Raw genomic sequence first — 19824 nt, forward strand, 5'->3', positions numbered from 1 at the left:
TCTCCACCAACCATGATCTTGTCCTTTTGGTGGTCCCAGGTATAGTCCTATGGTATTTTATTGTTATTGCTTCTTCTACATCCTGACTTTAGCATTCTTGGAAAAACCGTAGCAGACGTAGACTAAGGCCTCATTCAGACTGGTGATGTATGAGTGGTGTAGAACATGTTGGATTGGTCCGTGCAGAAAAAAAATCGCAGCATGCCCCACCCAGCTCTAATTTTTCCGCAGGACTCAAATGAACGAGTTTGCGAAGATAAATGGATACGTTTCAGATTGCTCGTCTGATAGAGGCCCAAGATGGATTATGCTGATGGCCATTACTAAATCATTTTGGAGAATTAACTGTGAAGCCTGTCTAATTCACCTAGCAGAGTTGTAGGTAGAGATTGCCTGGCGCTGTCAATGAAAGTCGGGAGGGAGCGGAGCTTGGGTGCAACAAGAGCAATGGTGATGCCCTCATTGCACCAAAGTCCTAAGTTACTGTACATACTAAGGCTACTTTCACACTAGTGTTGTTTTAATCCGGCGTTCAATTCCGACACCGGAACTGCCCGCCGGATCCGGAAAAACGTGTGAAAATGGATTACATTTGAATCCTGATCAGGATTTTGATCACAATGTAAAAATGCATTGGAAAAAACGGATCCGCCATTTATGGACTTTAACTTTTTTTTCACATTTTTCGGGTTTAACATGCGTTCAAAGTGTTCAGGATTTTTGGCCGGAGGTAAAAATACAACATGCTATGGTTTTCTGAAAAGCCTGATCAGTCAAAAAGACTGAACTGAAGACATCCTGATGCATCCTGAACGGATTTCTCTCCATTCAGAATGCATTAGGATAAAACTGATCAGTTCTTTTCCGGATTTGAGCCCCTAGGACGGAACTCAGCGCCGGAAAAGAAAAACGCTAGTGTGAGAGTGCCCTAAGAAAAAAATATCATTGCTCTGGAACAGAGCCTGAGATCAACAAAAGAAAAAAACGTTTTAATCAGATGAAATACAGCTACGTGTCTATGCAAATAGTTGGATAGGGTGGTCGCTGGTGACACTCGCTTTAAAAGGGTTGTCCGATTACAACAACGCCCCTATACACAGGATAGGGTATGAGTGTCTGATCGGCTGGTGCCTCGCTGATCACTAGAACGGGGCCTATACAAGCACTGGGTTATCTTCGGTAGCCTCGTTGAATGGGGCGGCAGTGTATATGTGTGTCCGCCGCTCCATTCAAATGGAAGAACACAGGCTGCGTAGGACCCCCGGCGATCAGACACATCCCCTGTTATTGTGATGCTCCAATTACATAATATAATTGAAAAAAAGTTTTCTGAGGTTATACGGAAAATGTGGCTCTGGCAGATGTCATCCATCATCCCTTACAGTCATGGCAGATGTCAGATGAGCATTGTTCATTGTATGACATCATTCACATTGTCGATTTCATGCAGGATTTTCACGCTGCAGTATGTGTTCTAGTTAAAGGCTGTCTGTATGGATCCTTATGGCATCCGCAGTAGCTCTGTGTTATAGACTATGGCAGGGATGCCCAACCTGCGGCCCTCCAGCTGTTGCAAAACTACAACTCCCAGCATGCCTAGACAGCCTATAGCTATTAGGGCATGATGGGAGTTGTAGTTTTGCAACAGCTGGAGGGCTGCAGGTTGAGCATTCCTGGACTATGGCACTGTGTATGCCGCTGTGAGGCTCCACGTTATCCATTAAAAGCAATACTACTGCTTCTCCATAAATCTGTACACACACAAGTACGGTACGGGCCCGGGTATAGTGCCGTATTATGGTTCTGCAATACATCTGTGTAGGGTTATTCAACCCCAAAAATTCCCCCTATCCCCAGGCCCCTCACACAGATTGTACTTGCCTCGCTCTCCGGCACCTGCGTTGCTTCTGATGCCGGCGGCCGTGCAGGCATCGGGAGCAATGAGGGTCCCGGGGAGCAAGGTAAGTACAATCTGTGTAAGGGGCCCTGGCATTGGGGGGAGGGGGCATTTTTGGGGTTGGATAACCCCTTTAAGTTGCTCATAAGAGTCTGCCAACCGTGTTCTGTCTGTAGGCACCTCCAGACTGTCCACGTTATTACGGTTCACAGGGGTTTGACTTGTTTGCTTTTCCTCAGTCGTCATACAGCCAACCTAAAATTAAACGTTGAGTCAAATGACCGACCGATCACTCGATCGCCTGCATCTTGATGTAGTGTTATATTATAGATCAGGCCTGGTCCGATAGGCGCACTCTATTTCTGAATTCTCCACGCATGAGTTTTCGGAGACCTCAGCGGCTCGTCTGGATTGTTCTCGTTACATTGTGTCGACTTCCTCTTTCACTTTATCTACAAATTGTTGCAAAACAAATCAAACAAAACATTTTATCTCCGACTGAAATTGTTGCACACGTTTAACGTAATGCTGTAATTATATGAAGGCCTCCGTTATTTTTATGGTGCCATAATGAGAAGATTGAAAGAGTTTTGCAATTTCATGAACGGTATCTTTTAGCACAGCAATTGAAAATGAGCAAATCAGAAATGATGGTGTACGGCATTATTCAGTACGACGTCACCACTGTGAAGAGATATGGGGTCCCGTAGCTGGGATTCCTCATCCAACCCCTTTTTATAAGATAAGACTTAAAGGAAATGGGTCGCCAAAAAATTTATTTGCTTTACGGTAGCCACATGGGCCATAGACACAATGGTCAGGAGGGAACCTCAGTAACTTCTATGGAGGAGTTTCCTAGGTCATTGTACAAGGAAAGAACAGATGAGCTCTGACAATCGCCTATTGTAAATGGTGGGTCCTGTCTTATCTGCACACTGAGGTGATATCATTACAGGCAGGATTAGAATGACAGATAAGCAGATAACTGCAGTAAAGGGATCTGTACAGACTAAGTGGTGCTAATTACTAGACAAAGTGGCCAGTGCGAAAACTGCAGGATTTATGGTTTTGTTCAAATATAGATATTTAAATAGAAAATAAAAAATAATCATCAAAAATTCTTTAAAAATAATATGTTAAACTTAAAAACATGATTTAAACAATAGGTCATTTTCTGATGACACATTCATTTTATAGAGCATCTGTCAGCAAGTTTGTACCTATGAAACTGGATAGCCCTTTGCATGTGCGCTTAGCAGCTGAAGGCATATGTTTTGGTCCCATGTCCATATATGCAAATGAGCCTCTTGGAGCATCGGGGGCGTTGCAGTTGCACCTAGAGCCTCTCTGCTCTCTCTGCACTTTAATTGACAGGACCAGGCAGTGTAAACGTGATCATCAAAGAGAGCAGAGCCTCTAGGTGTAATGGTAACGCCCCCGTTGCTCCTAGAGGCTCATTTGTATATATTAAAACCTAATTTTTCTCAGCAATGTGGGCACATATGAACATGGCACCAACACAGATGCCTTCAGCTGCCAAGCGCACATGTAACAGGTCCGCCAGTGTCATAGGGACAAAGCTGCTGACAGATGCCCTTTAATAGCTGATGCACACAACCGTAGCCTGTTTTGAGGTCCGCAAAACATGGTTCCCGGCCGTGTGCATTCTGCGTCTTGTGGAACGGAACATCCGGCCCATAATAGAACAGTCTTATCCTTGTCCGTTATGCGGACAAGAATAGGACGTTCTATATTTTTGCAGATGCCATGGAACAGACAGATATATACGGATGCGAACAGCACACAGAGTGCAATCTGCATTTTTTGCAGCCCCGTTGAAGTGAATGTGTCTACATCTGATATCCGCAAAAAAATGCAGATCTAATGCGGACCAAAAATAAGTTTGTGTGCATGAGCCCTAAAGCAGTAACTTGCTCTGAAATACTTGAACAGACATGTTGGCCGGGACTTGCTCAGATCGCTCATTCGTACTGTGCTATTGAATACAGCCACTTGCACTATACTGGCGAGCCACCATGACGACGGTTAGTGAGGGTTCTCCTACTAAAATTCCTCTTTTAGGGCTCGGCTGCGCACAACGGTGCCCATATTCCAACTTCCAAATACCTTCTGTGTGCATTCCATATTTTTCTTGCTCCCATCAATAGAAAGAGCTGCTCTCTTCTGTAGACACAGAACGGAACGTGTGCTGAGATTGCAGAAGGGACACTGGGTGGTGCATGGCCCTGTGGACAGGAATGGGTCCGCGTGCTGTGTGCAGCAGATATGGTTGTGCTCATGAACCCTTCTTTTTATAGGTTCAATAGGAAATAATAAAAACTAGAAATGGGGTGAGCGAGCAGCAGCACCCCCCCTGTACAGCTCGGCTGATGTCGCCCTGTGTGCGTGCCTTGCTCTCGTCTAGGACTGACATACATAAGCCTGCCTCATTAATAATTGGTAATAAATGTGGCCGTTTGGGAACTGGCTGGAGACTCGGCTTTTGCAAAGCATTGGGTTGAAGGATGTGACGGCAGAGTGACCCATTTTACAGTGCTGTGTACCTCGCCCCAGAGCAGGGAATCGCACCCCTTGCTGCTAAAACCGGCTTACCTTGTTGTTTAGAGAGGGCGTTGGTAGCAGAAGACAAGTCCTAAGATCCCTTCTCCGTCTGGATATTATTCCTTTATAATTGAAGGATGTGTCAGCACGTGCGGGGCGGCCTGCTCGTCCTATGATCTGATCTGCTAGTAGCAGCGTGGATAATTGATTCGCCTTTTGTGTTCCTGCTTTATCTTTAAATCGCGGCCTGTTTGCAATCTTGCGAGTCAAACTTTTTATGCATTTTGGGTGGTCTCCATAGAAACTGGGGAGAGCTGATCCGTGAAACGCGTTCTCGAGGTGTATTGTATTGATATCTGGGCGGGAGGTAAATGTTTGTGGCGAGAGGGGAAATCTGCTAAATCAGGGATGCTCAACCTGCGGCCCTCCAGCTGTTGCAAAACTACAACTCCCAGCATGCCTTAATAGCTGTAGGCTGTCTGGGCATGCTGGGAGTTGTAGTTTTGCAACAGCTGGAGGGCCGCAGGTTGGGCTTCCCTGTGCTAAATGGATGTTTATTCATTCCTGGATAACCCCTTTAAGACTTTCTCCATTTCTTTTTAATAATGAGGACTTCTCCTCAGGATAGGCCATCATTATCAGATTGGCAGGGCTCCGAGTCCCGGCACCACCGCCAATCAACTGTTTCAGGGAGTGGCCGTGCTTGATGTTGCAGCTCGGCCCCATTCAATTTTAGGCAACTAGGCCATGTGACCGATAAACGGTGACATCACGCTCACGGCGCAATGGCCTCTTCTAACGGCTGATCAGTGGGGGTCCCGGGTGTTGGATCCCCACAGATCTGATATTGATGACCTGTGACCTATTCCTAGATAACCCCTTTAAAGGACCTTTTACAAGGAGCTTTAGCGTTTCAGGAATGAACTTCATACAAACGATCTTTCCCGTTATTGTCCCGTGTGAATGTGCTGCGAATCGCCCGACAAATGATGCATCTTTCATCTGGCACCAAAGATTGTCATTTGTCAGCAGCACATCGCACAGTTGTAAATATATGCAAAAACGGAATGGGCAATGAACGATCGTAATAACGATTGTTCAGCCTTCATTTACTTTGCATGGAGCTATGTGAAAGGCCTATCAGCCTGAATATCATCGGCAGGTACTTGTCATTGGCACAGTTTTATCACCGCTGTGAGTTGTTTGGGGACACAAAACGCCACCCATAGACCTCTCGGGCGCTCTACTGTGCCTCCACAATATGTAGCACCATGCAGAGGCCCATGGGGTGCCCGTGGCATCATAGCACGCAGTGCAGGCATTCTGATTGTCGCCTTATGGCGGATTTACATGGGGCAATTGTCAGACAAATTATTCGGATCGAGCGTTGGAACGAATGCTCGTTCCTGATAATTGGCCTATGTAAAGGGGACGTTGATCACCCGATGAACAAGCAAAATGCTAATTCATTGGCCGGCACCTCAATCATAGTTTCTGGGCAGCAGATCGTGCTGTGTGAACAATGAGTCTGTATGGAGACCAGCAATGGCAGTAACGATCGATCATCCCCACACAGTGGAGGCGATTGATGTATGTAAATGTAGCTGTGACCTCCACTGACGAGCAGGCAATTATCAGGAAGGAGCAGTCCCTTCCGGATAATTGCCTGCTCACTCGTCATGTGTAAATGCACCTTTAAGCCTCACGCACACGTCCGTGGAACACGGACCGTGAGATACCTACCTGGATTCCTGCTAAGTGTTAATTGCTATGACGCCGTGCGCTTCGTGCCGCCGCTGCTGTACAGTAATACACGTATAGATTATACGAGTGTATTACTGTAGAGCGGCAGCACGAAGCGCACGGTGTCATGGCAACCAATGCCGCTGTGCGCTCCTGCACTCAGCAAGAATCCAGGCCGGTATCTCGTGGTCCGTGTTCCACGGACGTGTGCATGAGGCTTTACAGTGCGAGGCTGAGCACCAGGGGTGTACCCGGAGTAACCTATTGTATGTAAATGAACTAAACACACAGTGTCGCAGATAACTTCCTTCTAAGATGAGGATTTTAATTTGTTTGCGGTGGAGAACTGCTTTTTGTGATCAACTTTTCTACATGAAACGTGACGTATGTCTAAGGCCTCTTTCACACTGCAGTTTTTTTTTTCCGTTTTGCGGGCCGTTTTTTGCGTTCCGTATATGGTCCGTATACGGAACCATTCATTTCAATGGTTCCGCAAAAAAAACGGAATGTACTCCGTATGCATTCCGTTGAAAGATAGATCATGTCCTATATTTGGCCGCAAATCACGTTCCGTGGCTCCATTAAAGTCAATGGGTCCGCAAAAAAATGGAACCCATACGGAAATGCATCCGTATGTTTTCCGTATCCGTTCCGTTTTTTGCGGAACCATCTATTGAAAATGTTATGCCCAGCCCAATTTTCTCTATGTAATTACTGTATATGCCATACGGAAAAACGGAACCGAAATGGAAACCAAAAAACGGATCCGTGAAAAAACGGAACGCAAAACACTGAAATCGACATACTGCCTAAATCTTGCACAAGGATGGATTTATTAAGTGGATTTTTTTTTTTTTTAAAGAGACTACAGTGAATCTACACCAGTTTATTATACAGGAGGTTTTTGTGTCGCTTATTATGTTTCACATCCAATACCATACTAATTTTCATTTAGTCCTGCAAGCGTCGTCCTCGTTATCGCCATAACGGTTGCCCCCATCTAGGTTATTGAAATGTAATTTAATACATGGCAGCCTGACGATCTCATAGACAGACTATGCCATACAACTTGCTCTCTTCAATATTTCGAGAGCGATTTTAGCAGATATTGGATTTGCTAGTCCGTTGTGATGGGAAAGCGGATCCAGTGATATATTATTGAAGACCATGATTGAAACTGGACACCCTGAGACAGGAGAAGGAATCCGGTTAGCGCTGATGCAAGCAGCGCTGAACGCGGAGTGGCGCAGTGTTCCTTATGGAGAGGCTGGATACTGCAGACCTTTCCTGGGCATAATGCAAGAATCCAACCACTAAGAGACAAATGAGGTTCCATACATATGCACCTGGAGATTCAAAGAAAATCCAACAATATAGCCAATAGTTGTTCATGTATTGACTTCCATGTATAATCTTTTACAACAAAAAAGCATTATTTATCGTTTAGGCAAAAGGGACAGAGGCATTGAGGAAATGTATTACTGTATTACATTTTCAACCACTTAAAGGGCATCTGTCAGCAGATTTATACCTATGAAACTGGCTGACCTGTTGCAGCTGAAGGCATCTGTGTTGGTCCCATGATTATATGTGCCCGCATTGCTGAGAAAAATATATGCAAATTAGGCTCTAGGAGCAACGGGGGCATTGCTGTTGCACCTAAAGGCTCAGCTCTCTGCAACTGCCACACACTCTCCACTTGATCAGTGTAAATCTGATCACACCTGGCCCTGACTTCTAAAGTCAATCAAAGTGGAGAGAAAGCAGAGCCAGTTTCATAGGTACATATCTGCTGACAGATGCCCCTTTAAATCTAGTCCAGGCAGTCAGAAGACACGCCAAATATATCATGGTGGCTCATGCTGTTGTGATTTGGTGCATCCTGCTAGACATGTTAGCCACTTACTTTACTCTACTTCTTAGTTTGTTTACTGTAGACCAGGATTGAGTGCAAAAAATAAAATAAAAAAATGGTGCAATATAATATGGCTCACTAACCACATATATTCTGTAAGCCACATCCCCTTTTCCCTAGGCACATTTTCAAAACTGTACTACGGTGCAAAAAGTGGCTAAAACACCATAAATGTGGCACAAGGCATGTGCACCAGTTGATTTGACATAAATTGAGCCACAATTCCGGCTTACTTGGTTTAGTAACTCACCCTCATTCTGTTCAGACCAAGCCCACAAGGGGGAGCTCCAGTGTTGGGGGCTGTAGGCCCTCGGAGTTGGGGCTGTAGGCCCTCGGAGTTGGGGCTGTAGGCCCTCTGAGTCCCTTGACTCTTCCACCTATATTGGGTCTCTTTCACACAAGCGAGTTTTCCGTCCAGGTGCAATGCGTGAAGCGAACTCATAGCATTTGGACTGAATAATTCTCCACGCATCATCTCTGCGTTCAGGAAAAATCGCAGCATGTTCTATATTGGGCGTTTTTCATGCAGCCCTGGCTCCATAGTAGTAAATGAGGCTTCCGTGAAAACCAGAAGACCTGGATAGAATGCGTTTTTTTCACTGATGGCTGCTAGGAGATGTAGATTGTTGTTGTTCTTCAGGTTTTTTTTTCCCCTGCTTGGGAAAAACACATCCAATCTGGACAGAATCCAGATGGGAAAAAAAAAACACACACCCTGAACGCAATCGCAGACAAAACCGATAGCATATGCATGCAAAACCATCAGTTGTTCCCTGAACAGATCCTGACACAGGTTGTAGATGCTCCAGTCAAACTTGCACTGTACAGTTTATGGTTTTGATATTAGACTTTAACATTCAAGTTTGCAGTGAATGCCATTGTCCATGGTGGTACTGACAGAATCTGACTTGTGAAGAGGCCATAAAGGAATCTGCGTAGCCAAGATCATCTGGGAAGCAGGTTGACCAAAGGTTTAGGAGCACATAGCGAATTTGCTTAGCAAGTTCTGAATTTAGTTTTCCTGTAAATGGATGCCATAGAGGGCATATAGACAGGTTGTTGCAAAGGGGAGGTGGAAAAAGAAAAGTACGGTATTCTAAATGAAGTTGAAAAATGATGCAAAAATGTGTTTCCTGCACTTACCGTAATCTATACAAGATGCAAAATTCATTATGATTCATCATTTTCTATTCTATTTTACAGATACCGTTTAGCAAGATGGGTGATGAAGCGGAGTAGATCACTGGATACAAGATCTACACAATCGCAACCTATAAGGAACGTCATCTTTTGTAGTTTTTTTTTTTTTGTATTTTTGATTAGATGCCTTTGGAGAAATCTTCTGACTTGCATGAAGTTTGATTACCATGAGTCAGCAGCCTCAGCAGAAGGCTTCGAATAAAAGGACGGGAAAAAGAATAACTTTTTTCAGTGACCCGCAAGTCCACCCCGTGACTAATAAAGAGCAGCAATTGAAAGACCAGCAGTTATATGGGACGGTGTCTCGGTTGCCTATCTCCCAGGGTTCTGAATTGACCAAGCCAAATTCTTATTCTGCTGCACCTAACAATATGCTGAACACAGTCATGTACACTCAAGAGAGACCTGACGGCATCAGGATTACCCAGCAGCAGGTTCCTGGAAAGTGGACCGCTGGTGATCGCAATGAAGCCACTTGGGCGGCTCAGCAAGCCAACATGTGGCAGAGAAGTGCAGCTGGCTATCCTGTGCAGATGGTGCCTTCATATTACAACCATCATGAGCCGATCAAGAGAAGCCAAGATAAGGGAGTTGGAGTGTCCCAGTTAGACATGTATGGGGATGCTCTACAGCAAATGATGTCTCAGAAGACACAGTTGGAGCAGCATCAGCTAGCTCAGCAGCAGGCCCATTTAAACTCCATTTTGCAAGCCCAACAACAACAGCAACAGCAGCAGCAGCAGCAACAACAACAGCAGCAGCAGCAGCATCACCAATCTCAGCATCTTGCGTTGCAATCTTTCCAAATGGCATTTGGACATCAGGGTCAAAAAACATCACTGCAAAATATATTCCATGTGTTTCCAGATGCTCAATCGAATGCCATGTATGCCGCTCAGCAGAAGCAACAGCAGGCTCTTCCTAAACTGCCGCTGTTTGAGAATTTTTACCCCTCACAGCAGCAGCAACAGGCAGCTTATGCCATGCAGCAAGGCGTTCCCCTAAACCAGCATGCAGCTACCCAGCAGAAGATCTCTGTGATGAGCCAGCCACAACGTGTTCCCACATCCGAGGAATACATGAAAGTTTTTGCCGAGCAGCAGAGCCAGCAGTCCGTTCTGCCCAAATCTCAAATACCCTTGCCACGCAGGTCACGAAGACTTTCCAAAGAAGGACCAGAACCTTTACCTCCCACTGGGGTTGGACATTCAAATAACCCTTATGCACACCACCAGTACGAGCAGGGAGTGCAACAACAGATGTGTGTCCAAGAGAGGTACAAGCCGATTGCGCCAAGAGATGCCCAAGAAACCCAGCATGGCAACCGCCATGATGCAGACAATATGTCTCTACCTCAGAATGGTAGAAGAGAGGTCCAGCCAGCTGACCAAAACTCCATGGGGCCAATGCAGCCTGATGGCGCAGGAGCTGTGACTGTGATCCAGTCAACCCGGCGAAGGCGCCGCATATCGCAAGAGGCCAATTTATTTACCTTGGCACAAAAAGCAGCAGAAATGCCAAATCTTGAAAACACTAAGGTAAGGAGACTTAACGTGGACATCTTTAGATAATAAGATAAATATATACATGTCTGTACTTAAAGGGTATCTGTCAGCAGATCTGGACCTATGACACTGGCTGACCTGTTACATGTGCGCTTGGCATCTGAAGACATCTGTGTTGGTCCCATGTTCATATGTGCCCACAGTGCTGAGAAAAATGATGGTTTAATGTATGCAAATGAGCCTCTAGGAGCAACCAGGGTGTTGCTTTTGCTCCTAGAGGCTCTGCTCTTTCTGAAACTGCCGCACCCTCTCCACCTTAATTGACAGGACCAGGCATTGAAAACCTCATGGGTGCAGCTATTGCAGGAATGGCTAGCAGAAAGTTGCAACATTGTGTTGGCTCCTCTGTTGTGTGACGCATAGAATTTTTATGAAATGCCTTTAATGGAAACCTGCCATCAGTTTTGATAACACTAAACCGCTACATAGGGGCGAAAAGATATTTCTGAACATGTGCATGTATAGCGGCAGTAATAAAGCATATTTCCTAAGGGTTCTTACTAGAGATGAGCAAATAGATTCTAATGATATTGATTCGTCCCATCAGTAGGAGGACCACCTGTGAGGAGCTGTCCAGGTAGGTGAAGAAGCACCCACCTGCCGCTAGATTGACAGGGCCAGACATTTAGACCGGCCCTGATCATTTCCTGCTGCTTCGATTAGCAGACCAAGGGCAGAGGTCTTGCTTCAGCTTTGCAGCTGAGACTGACCAGGCAGGCAATTTCCAGAGCTGGTCTGAATGTCCGACCCTCTGAATCTGGCGGTAGGTGGGCGCTCCTTCACCTGGATGGACAGCCCCTCACAGGTGAAGAAGTCCTGCTGACGAGACTAAGGCTCCATTCACACGTCCGCAACCTGTTTTGCAGATACACGGAGCCACGGATCCGCAAAACACGGAAAGCGGCAATGTGCGTTCCGCATTTTGCCGACACTAATAGAATATGCCTGTTCTTGTCCGCAATTGCGGACAAGAATAGGACATGTTCTATTTTTTTGCGGAAACGGAAGCACGGATGCGGAAGTGCGGATCCGCAAATGTGGATGCGGACAGCACATTCCGTCCCCATAGAGAATGAATGGGTCCGTCCCCATAGAGAATGAATGGGTCCGCACCCTTTCCGCAAAAATTGCGGAAAGGATGCGGACCCATTTTGCGGACGTGTGAATGGAGCCTAATCGATTCATTAGGATTCGCTCATCTCTAGTCTTTACACAAGAATTTGGCACTGGCATTTTTTTTTTGGGCAAACACTAGAATAACCACTTATGATGTTTTTGGTCACTTGCATTTTTTGTGACCTTTTTTTTGCAAACCACATGTCTTACCACTAGCATTTTCTCAATGGTGTTTTTTTTCCCCCCTATAGAAGTGGTTAAAATTAGAGATGAGCGAACTTCTCTTTTAAGTTCGGCGTCTAAAGTTCGGCTTCCGGTTAGCGGAGGATCCCGATATGGATTCCGAATTCCGTTGTGGTCCGTGGTAGCGGAATCAATAATGGTCATTATTGATTCCGCTACCACGGACCACAACGGAATTCGGAATCCATATCGGGATCCTCCGCTAACCGGAAGCCGAACTTTAGACGCCAAACTTAAAACAGAAGTTCGCTCATCTCTAGTTAAAATCCAAAACACTTAGAACATGTATTTTTGAAAAGAAACAACAAACGCAAAAAAAATAATAATCTACCATAATTAACAAAAATTCCAGTGACAAAAAAAGGCTGATTTCTTGCGCTTCATATTTCCCTTAGACCTTCAGCTAACATTTGGAGATGGCACTTTTAACGGAAAAAACGTAGGTGCAAAAATGCCACTAAAAATACAAAGGTGCAGAAAAACATTTGCAAAAGCCTGTGTGTGAAAGCACCAAAAAAGAAGCTCTAGAAACAAGTGATTGATGCTGCCCCTCTCTTAGGCTACTTTCACACTTGTGTTTTCCGGTATTAAGATCCGGCAGAGGACCTCGGTACCGGAATTAAACGTTTCCGTTTAGTCCTCATGCATTCTGAACGGAAAGAGATCCGATCAGGATGTCTTCTGTTCCGTCAGCTTTCTGTTTTGTAACTGGACACAAAACTGCTGCAAGCTGCAGTTTTGTGTCTGGTCATGAAAACGTAAAAAAAAATAAAGGATCCATCACTAAAAACAATGTAAGGCCTCATGCACACGGCCGTTGTTGTGGTCCGCATCCGAGCCGCAGTTTTGGCGGCTCCGATGCGGATCCATTCACTTCAATGGGGCCGCAAAAGAGGCGGACAGGACAAGAATAGGCAGTTATATTAATGGCTGTCCATGCCGTTCCGCAAATTATGGAACGCACACGGACGCCATCCGTGTTTTGCAGTTTTCAGACCGCAAAACGCACAACGGTCGTGTGCATGAGGCCTAAGTCAATAGTGACAGATCAGTTTTTTTTTTTTTAGGAGCCTAAAAAAACGGATTCTTCACCCATCGACTTTCAATGTATTTTGTGACGGATCCGGGGTTTTTTCCGTTTTGATTTCGCACAGCCGAATCCTAACGGAACGGATGCATCCTGATGTGCAAAATCAAAACGGATCCGTTTAATTCCGGTATTGAGATCTCTGCCGGATCTCTGTGAAAGTAGCTTTGTAGACGTGATTTGGCTTTTCTGATACCTCCCATCCTCCTGTCCTCTACCGCTCTCTGCTAAGAGATCAATCAAGCCTAATTTTTGTCTTATTACATTCCTCACGCAGCCTGAGAGGGAAGGGGGGTTGGATGCCAGATGTATGACGGTTCTTCTTAAATTGTCTTTTATGCAGTTGATATTGTTTCCAATTAGGGATGAGCGAATCCACTTCGGAACCGAACCAGAGTTTGAGAAATGTTTTTTTTACCGTACAAACTAATTTATGAAGTTATTGTGTGAAGTCCCGCGAGCAATAACTTTGGTTCCGTACAGTATTAGAACGAAGTTGATTCACTCATCCCTATTGAGATCCCAGTACACGTGGCTGCTGAAGAAATTCCCAGCAGACACTTGGAGATTCATTTCCTTGCAGGGCCGGCGTTGTTATGGTTTGTTCTATTACGGCTGCTATTTGTGCACGTGTTCTGACACTTCTCTCTACTCACAGTATAGTGGTTTCAGAGTCGTCAAACCTTTTAAAGGAGATGTCTAAGATTAGAAAAACATGGCCGGTTTCTTCCATAAGCGGCAGCACCCCTGTCCACACATTGCATGTGGTACTGCAGCACTGCCCTATTGACTTCAATGGAACTAAGCTGCAATACCAGATACAACCTATGCACAAGGGTGGTGCTGTTTTTGGAAGAAAGCAGCTATGGTTTCTTTCTAATCCTAGACGATACCTTTTAAGCATGAGATGCATTTACAAGTCTGTCTCGCCTGGCCTAGCTATGAAAATTCAGAGTGGATAGATCCCGTATGTATAACTATGATGTCCTATATCTGTCAGGGCACGATGGGAGCTGTAGTGGCATAGCAGCCACAAATGTTCTAAAATATAAAACCTCTTCATTTCTTCAATCCCACACCAGTCCTCCGGTGGTCTTTGTTTATTGATGACTGTGGTACAGCACATGACCGACGAGGCCACTGATTGGCTGCATCAGTCATGTGCCGGCAGCTTTAAAATTCCATTCTCCACGGCTTCCCGTGTTCTGCACGATAGTTGAGCTCTGAGCTTTTTATTTTTATTTTTACTGTATATGGAAATGAACATTTCATGTAAAACGGTATGCTCTGAATACTGTGGCGGTAAAACACGCTCTCGGATCTGCAACACAGGATGCGTTCTCCTGGCCGAATCGTAGCGGCAGTGCCCAAGCCTGACCCGTGTACATATGAGCTACAAGTATGTGTTCACATGGAGCGAAAACCATATATACTGTATACTGGTAACTTGGAGCACTGCTAGAACTACATACTACTAGTATATTAAAAGGTACAGTGTATGGGCACATGAGCAGGTACAACACGTCGTCCCTGCAGGGTAGTAAACGAACACGGACATTATCTCCAGCAGGACTTAAAGTTCTGTGCAACCTCCTTAAAAGGGGTTCTCCCTTGACTGATGTTAAAAATGAAAATCGGACATCATACAGTAGATGACAACATCTTTCTAACAAAGCCAGAACCAGTCCTATACCTCACATGGATCCAGAGATCTCCCCATTCATTTCTCCAACTGCTATGCTAAATTCTCTTCAGGCTGGCGTGTCCTTTCTGCTGCAGCTCTCTCCCTGAAACTGCTACAGCGTCTAACAGAACATAAGGCTGGAGACAGTTGAAGATTTAAACTGAGCGTGTGCAACCAGCTCAGTGAGATGGCCAAAAGAATATGGAAAAGAACAAACAGCAGGTGGCGCTATACAGATACATTTTAGTGAATAACTCGGTGACTATACAAAATTTTTAATTACATGCAATTACAAAAGTAATGCTGGTTTAAAAACAATTATAGAATATGTTTCATGACACAACCCCTTTTAACATTCATGTGGCCGTATTTCTGCAGTAAAAAGCAGCAAAGAGCCATGGGTAAATGGGCAACTTTAATGTGGCACATGGACTGTGGTTGTAACTTTGATACAGGACTTAAAGGGGTTTTCCTCACGAGAGGTCATCCATACCGGATCCACTGATCAGCTGTTTTGGGAAACAACCGGTGCTAATGCATACTGCAGGCTCCGCTCCCAGTTATTTGAATGGGAGGTGAGCTGCAGTACCCCTGTACGGCCACTACAACGTGGATGGAGTATTCTGCTTCCGTGTAATCTATTAATTTAAATCCCTGCTTTTTCTATGCTTAGGAGTCATGACTCCTAAGCATAGAGAGATTAGAGGTTTAAATGAATAACATTGTACAGAATCTTTTCCCATAAAACTATATATGAATCTTCTCCGCTTCTCCTGCTCTATAACCTGCTGTGAGCAGATTGCATTGCAGTTTAATGGGGACAGGTCTTCTTCAAACATTGATGCTCAGGAGAGGTCATTGGTATCTGATCAGTGGGGGCCTGACTCTGTGTCCTTGCCGATGAGCTGCTGGAATGTGGTCCAGCGTCTGCTTGAACACTGCGACATATATCGGCCGCGTGGCCTTTGTGCAGCTCAGTGCCATTGACCTAAATGGGCCTGAGCTTTAATACTGCAGCCCCTTCAAACAGTTGATCGTGGGGAGTCGGACCCCCAGCGATCAGATATTGGGGACCTATCCTGAGGATAGAACACCTATAGGTAGCACTGTGGCCCCTTCAAACAGTTGATCGTGGGGAATCTGATCCCCAACGATGAGATATTGATGATGTATCCGGAGGATAGCACCTGTATAGGTAGGTACAGAAACCCCCCATTGTGGCTGATTTGGTGTTTATTACTAGTACAGAGCACACATTTGCCCTTGGGTCTGTTCTTGGAATCACGTTGACCATCAAGTATCGGTGCGGACTCCAGTATATCTCTCGTCTCAGGGTCACTGTGACTGTCTTGGCAGGGTCCGAAAATATCCCCATTGAGCTGGGGGGGGGGGGGGGGTACATTGCTCGAGGTCTTAGAATGTGAGAATTAGTTTTTTGCTTGCTATGAATAGAAGCAGAAATGAAACTGGGGGGGGGGGGGGGGGTGTAGTAAGGAAGACGTGAAAAGGATGCGTTCTCACATGTTTCTGGCGTCTGTCCAAGAAGAAGAAGATGGTATCTGATAAAGTGATCTTGTGCTGGAAGCAATGTTGTGTGGCCATGGAGAATATCTACATGCCGTTCATGTGCAGGAAGAATAAAGGTTTGCCGGCCTCACCTTTTATAAATTATTATTAAATTAGGAATATCCGAAAGGGAGAGATACCTCACTTTAAAGGGACATTAATGTTTTCATATATTTTAGATTTTCAGATCTATATGACGTTGAGATAGATAGAGATATTATATACATCTCCCCTTCTAAAATAGAGTATATGTAAGGCTTCTGGACTCTGATATTGACGGCGTAGTCTTAAGATAGGCCATCGAAATCGGATCCGTGGGGGTCTGACTCCCAGCATTCTTGTGATTAGCTAAATGAAGGAGACTAGTTTACCAGGCACAGCACCGTACGTCTTGTAGTGGCTGTGCCTGGTATTGCAGTTCAGACTTATTTACGTAAAGGGGTTGATCCACAAAAAAAATATTCTCCATTTTTCAACCTGGATCTAAATACTTTTGTAATTGCGTGCAATTAATACATTAATTAATAAAATTTTTGCATAGCCAGTGATTTATTCAATAAAATGTAGCTGTATAGCGCCACCTGCTGTATTTTCTTTTCCTTATTTCTGTGTGGGACTCACTGAGGTGGTTGCACATGCTCAGTTACACCTTTCAACTACCACCAGCCATGTCTACTGTTAGAAACTGTAACAATGACGGGGAGCGTGCTGCAGCTGAAAGGACATGCACCCTGAGCTGTCATAGGGAGAGAGTTGCAGCAGAAAGCACATGACCCCCTGAGCTGTTATAGGGAGAAGGGTGCAGCAGAAAGGACTTGCCCCTTGAGCTGTGATAGGGAAAGAGCTGCAGCAGAAAGGACACATCCACTGAGCTGTCAAAGGGAGAGAACCGCAAGAGAAAGGACATGCCTCCTGAACTGTCAGCTGGAAATAAATCTAGAAGAACAATGAATGAGGAGATCTCTGGATCCATGCGAGGTGCAGGGCTGGTTCTAGCTTTGTACTATAATTAAACTCCTTTAATCATTTCTAGCACAGGGGACAATTTATGAGCAAGCAGGGATTAGTACTTCCTCTTCTACGCTCTTTGCTAGGTTTGGAAGACCATTAAATCCAGATATCAGAAGATGCAACTTTGGCTCCAGAGTTGTAATATACAAGCTATCAGCACCAGAGTCTCATATACACAAGTGACGCAATTGGCAAAATACACTAAAACACACAATTACTGCACAAGATTTTGTGCAGATTAGGAGGGGTGTTACCTCTCCTAAATGGGACCAACAGTGTATGGAGGCTTAGTGGCAATGTTCCATGGGAAAATTTATATGCAAGAGGTATGTCCCAGGGAACGAGAAGTGTCTTACTAGTGCCACCTTTTTGGAAGTGGCTCCCTATGAGTCGAAGTCTGACTTTTTGCCAAGCTTTTGGAGCATGACAAAGTAAAAAACAAACAAACAAGCCCAATATCCACCTGCACACAGCTGTTTCAGGGTATTTGCCTCTCATTAGTACAGAGTAGGATTCTGGCCGGTGTGAGATGCTTAGGACGGACCTTAGGGGGTTCTCCTAAAGACCAGCTGTGTATGGTCATGTGCAGAAAATGTCTCGCATTAGGAATGGAATAAAATCTTGACGTTAACTTGATTGTCTTTTGGTACTTCAGGATAGTGAGACTTTAGGAGTGAAGAATGAGACTTTGAAGAGCAATGCAGAAATTCCTGGTGCATCATCCCCTAAGAAGGCCCGAGGGGAAGGAGAATTGAGACCCCTGGTAATGCCGGTGTCTGTACCGGTGAAAATAGATACTGGCCGAGAAAAGGGAGATGATGAAAGGACAGTAACGTCTGAAAGGCTTCCATCTGCATCAATGCCATCTGTGATCGTAACAAGGCATAGGGCTGGGCATACAGGTGTCTCCGAACCTGCTGTACAGGTAGGCCCAGATGTTTTTAGGTTATTCTAAAGGATACAAGTTGTGTCCATCACTGTCCTGGAGAGAAAATGCTGTAATGTCCCGAGCTTAAAGGTGTTGTCTGGGCTTTTAATATTGATCACCTATCCTCAAGATGGGTCATCAATATCAGACACTTGGCACCCCGGCCGATCAGCTGTACAGGGAGACGGTGCGCACAATGCACACTTGCCGTCTCCCGTCTCTCTTCCTGTCCTCATACAGCTGATTGGGGGGGGGGGGGGTGTCGGGTGTCAGACCCCCACCGATCTGATATTGATGACCTATGCTGAGGATAGGTCCTCAATATGAAAAAGCCCGGACAACCCCTTTAATAATAGTGCACAAAAAAGGTTTTCCAACGTGTCGGTACATAAGGTGTGCAAGTCAGGTAGCATAGAGGACACATGTGCCTGTCTTGTAGTAATATATGGTTGTATCAGTGTTTTAATATTTATTGAGGTATTGTATTGGGCGGAAAGAATTCTCTTTTTTTTATACTTTAAGTCCTGAATAATATTCTGACACATCATATTTTACTCTCTGCAGAACAATGACACCGCTTTGTCAGAGGTTCCTTGCCGAAAGCCCAAGCAGCGACCAAGACCAGAACCATTGTTTATCCCTCCCAAGCCTGGCACGTTTGTTGTCCCAGTTTACACCAACATAACTCCTTATCAAAGCCACCTCCGCTCTCCCGTTCGAGTTCCTGAGCACCTGAGTGACAGAAACTTTGAGTTGCCCCCTTACACACCGCCTCCAATCCTCAGCCCTGTGCGTGAGGGCTCTGGACTTTACTTCAATGCCATCATATCGGCTAACACACATTCAATGCCTCCACCAATTACCCCAAAAAGCAGCATGAGAACCCTGCTGAGATCTAGTAAGTGCTCGTTCTTCTATTTCTTGAGTTAATTTTAAGCCGTTTCATCTACTGGATCATGTGGTCCAGATATTCCTGAAAATATAGATTGATTTTTTTTATTTATAATTTTTTGTGATGAATGTGGTAGAGACTTCTTATACATTTCCCATGGCAGTTTTGATTTCCAAAGTGGTCAAGATGGATCAAGTATTCTTCAAGTTTCCTTCTTCTTATATATATATTATATAATGTGTATTTCTTTAAGTTGTTTATTGGGTAAATATATTAGGGCCAGCAAATGGAGACCCTATATTTGTAATACAATTGTATTTAATTTTGCAGACAGTGGAGAAGACATGCCGCCCTTGCTAACAGCAGAAGCAACGCCTGTTAGCCTTGAACCGTAAGTCTATGTATACATATATAT

The 19824-nt window shown here is 44.9% G+C and overlaps 1 protein-coding gene across 4 annotated transcripts in view; it reads left to right on the forward strand.

The window, feature by feature from the left end:
- The window catches only part of MIDEAS (mitotic deacetylase associated SANT domain protein), a 98608-nt gene that overhangs the window by 46186 nt on the left and 32598 nt on the right, over positions 1-19824 (forward strand). For all 4 annotated transcript variants that reach the window (XR_005774871.1, XR_005774870.1, XR_005774872.1 and 1 more), the window contains exons 2-5: positions 9321-10855; positions 18245-18514; positions 19082-19415; positions 19740-19800. Coding sequence is in view for 1 of the 4 variants with exons in the window: in XM_040412318.1 (XP_040268252.1) it covers positions 9485-10855; positions 18245-18514; positions 19082-19415; positions 19740-19800 (2036 nt within the window). In the remaining 3 variants the exon portion in view is untranslated. The remainder of the gene's footprint in view (positions 1-9320; positions 10856-18244; positions 18515-19081; positions 19416-19739; positions 19801-19824) is intronic.

The sequence above is a fragment of the Bufo bufo genome, chromosome 11 (genome assembly GCF_905171765.1).
Source record: "Bufo bufo chromosome 11, aBufBuf1.1, whole genome shotgun sequence".
In the NCBI taxonomy this organism is placed as follows: domain Eukaryota; kingdom Metazoa; phylum Chordata; class Amphibia; order Anura; family Bufonidae; genus Bufo; species Bufo bufo.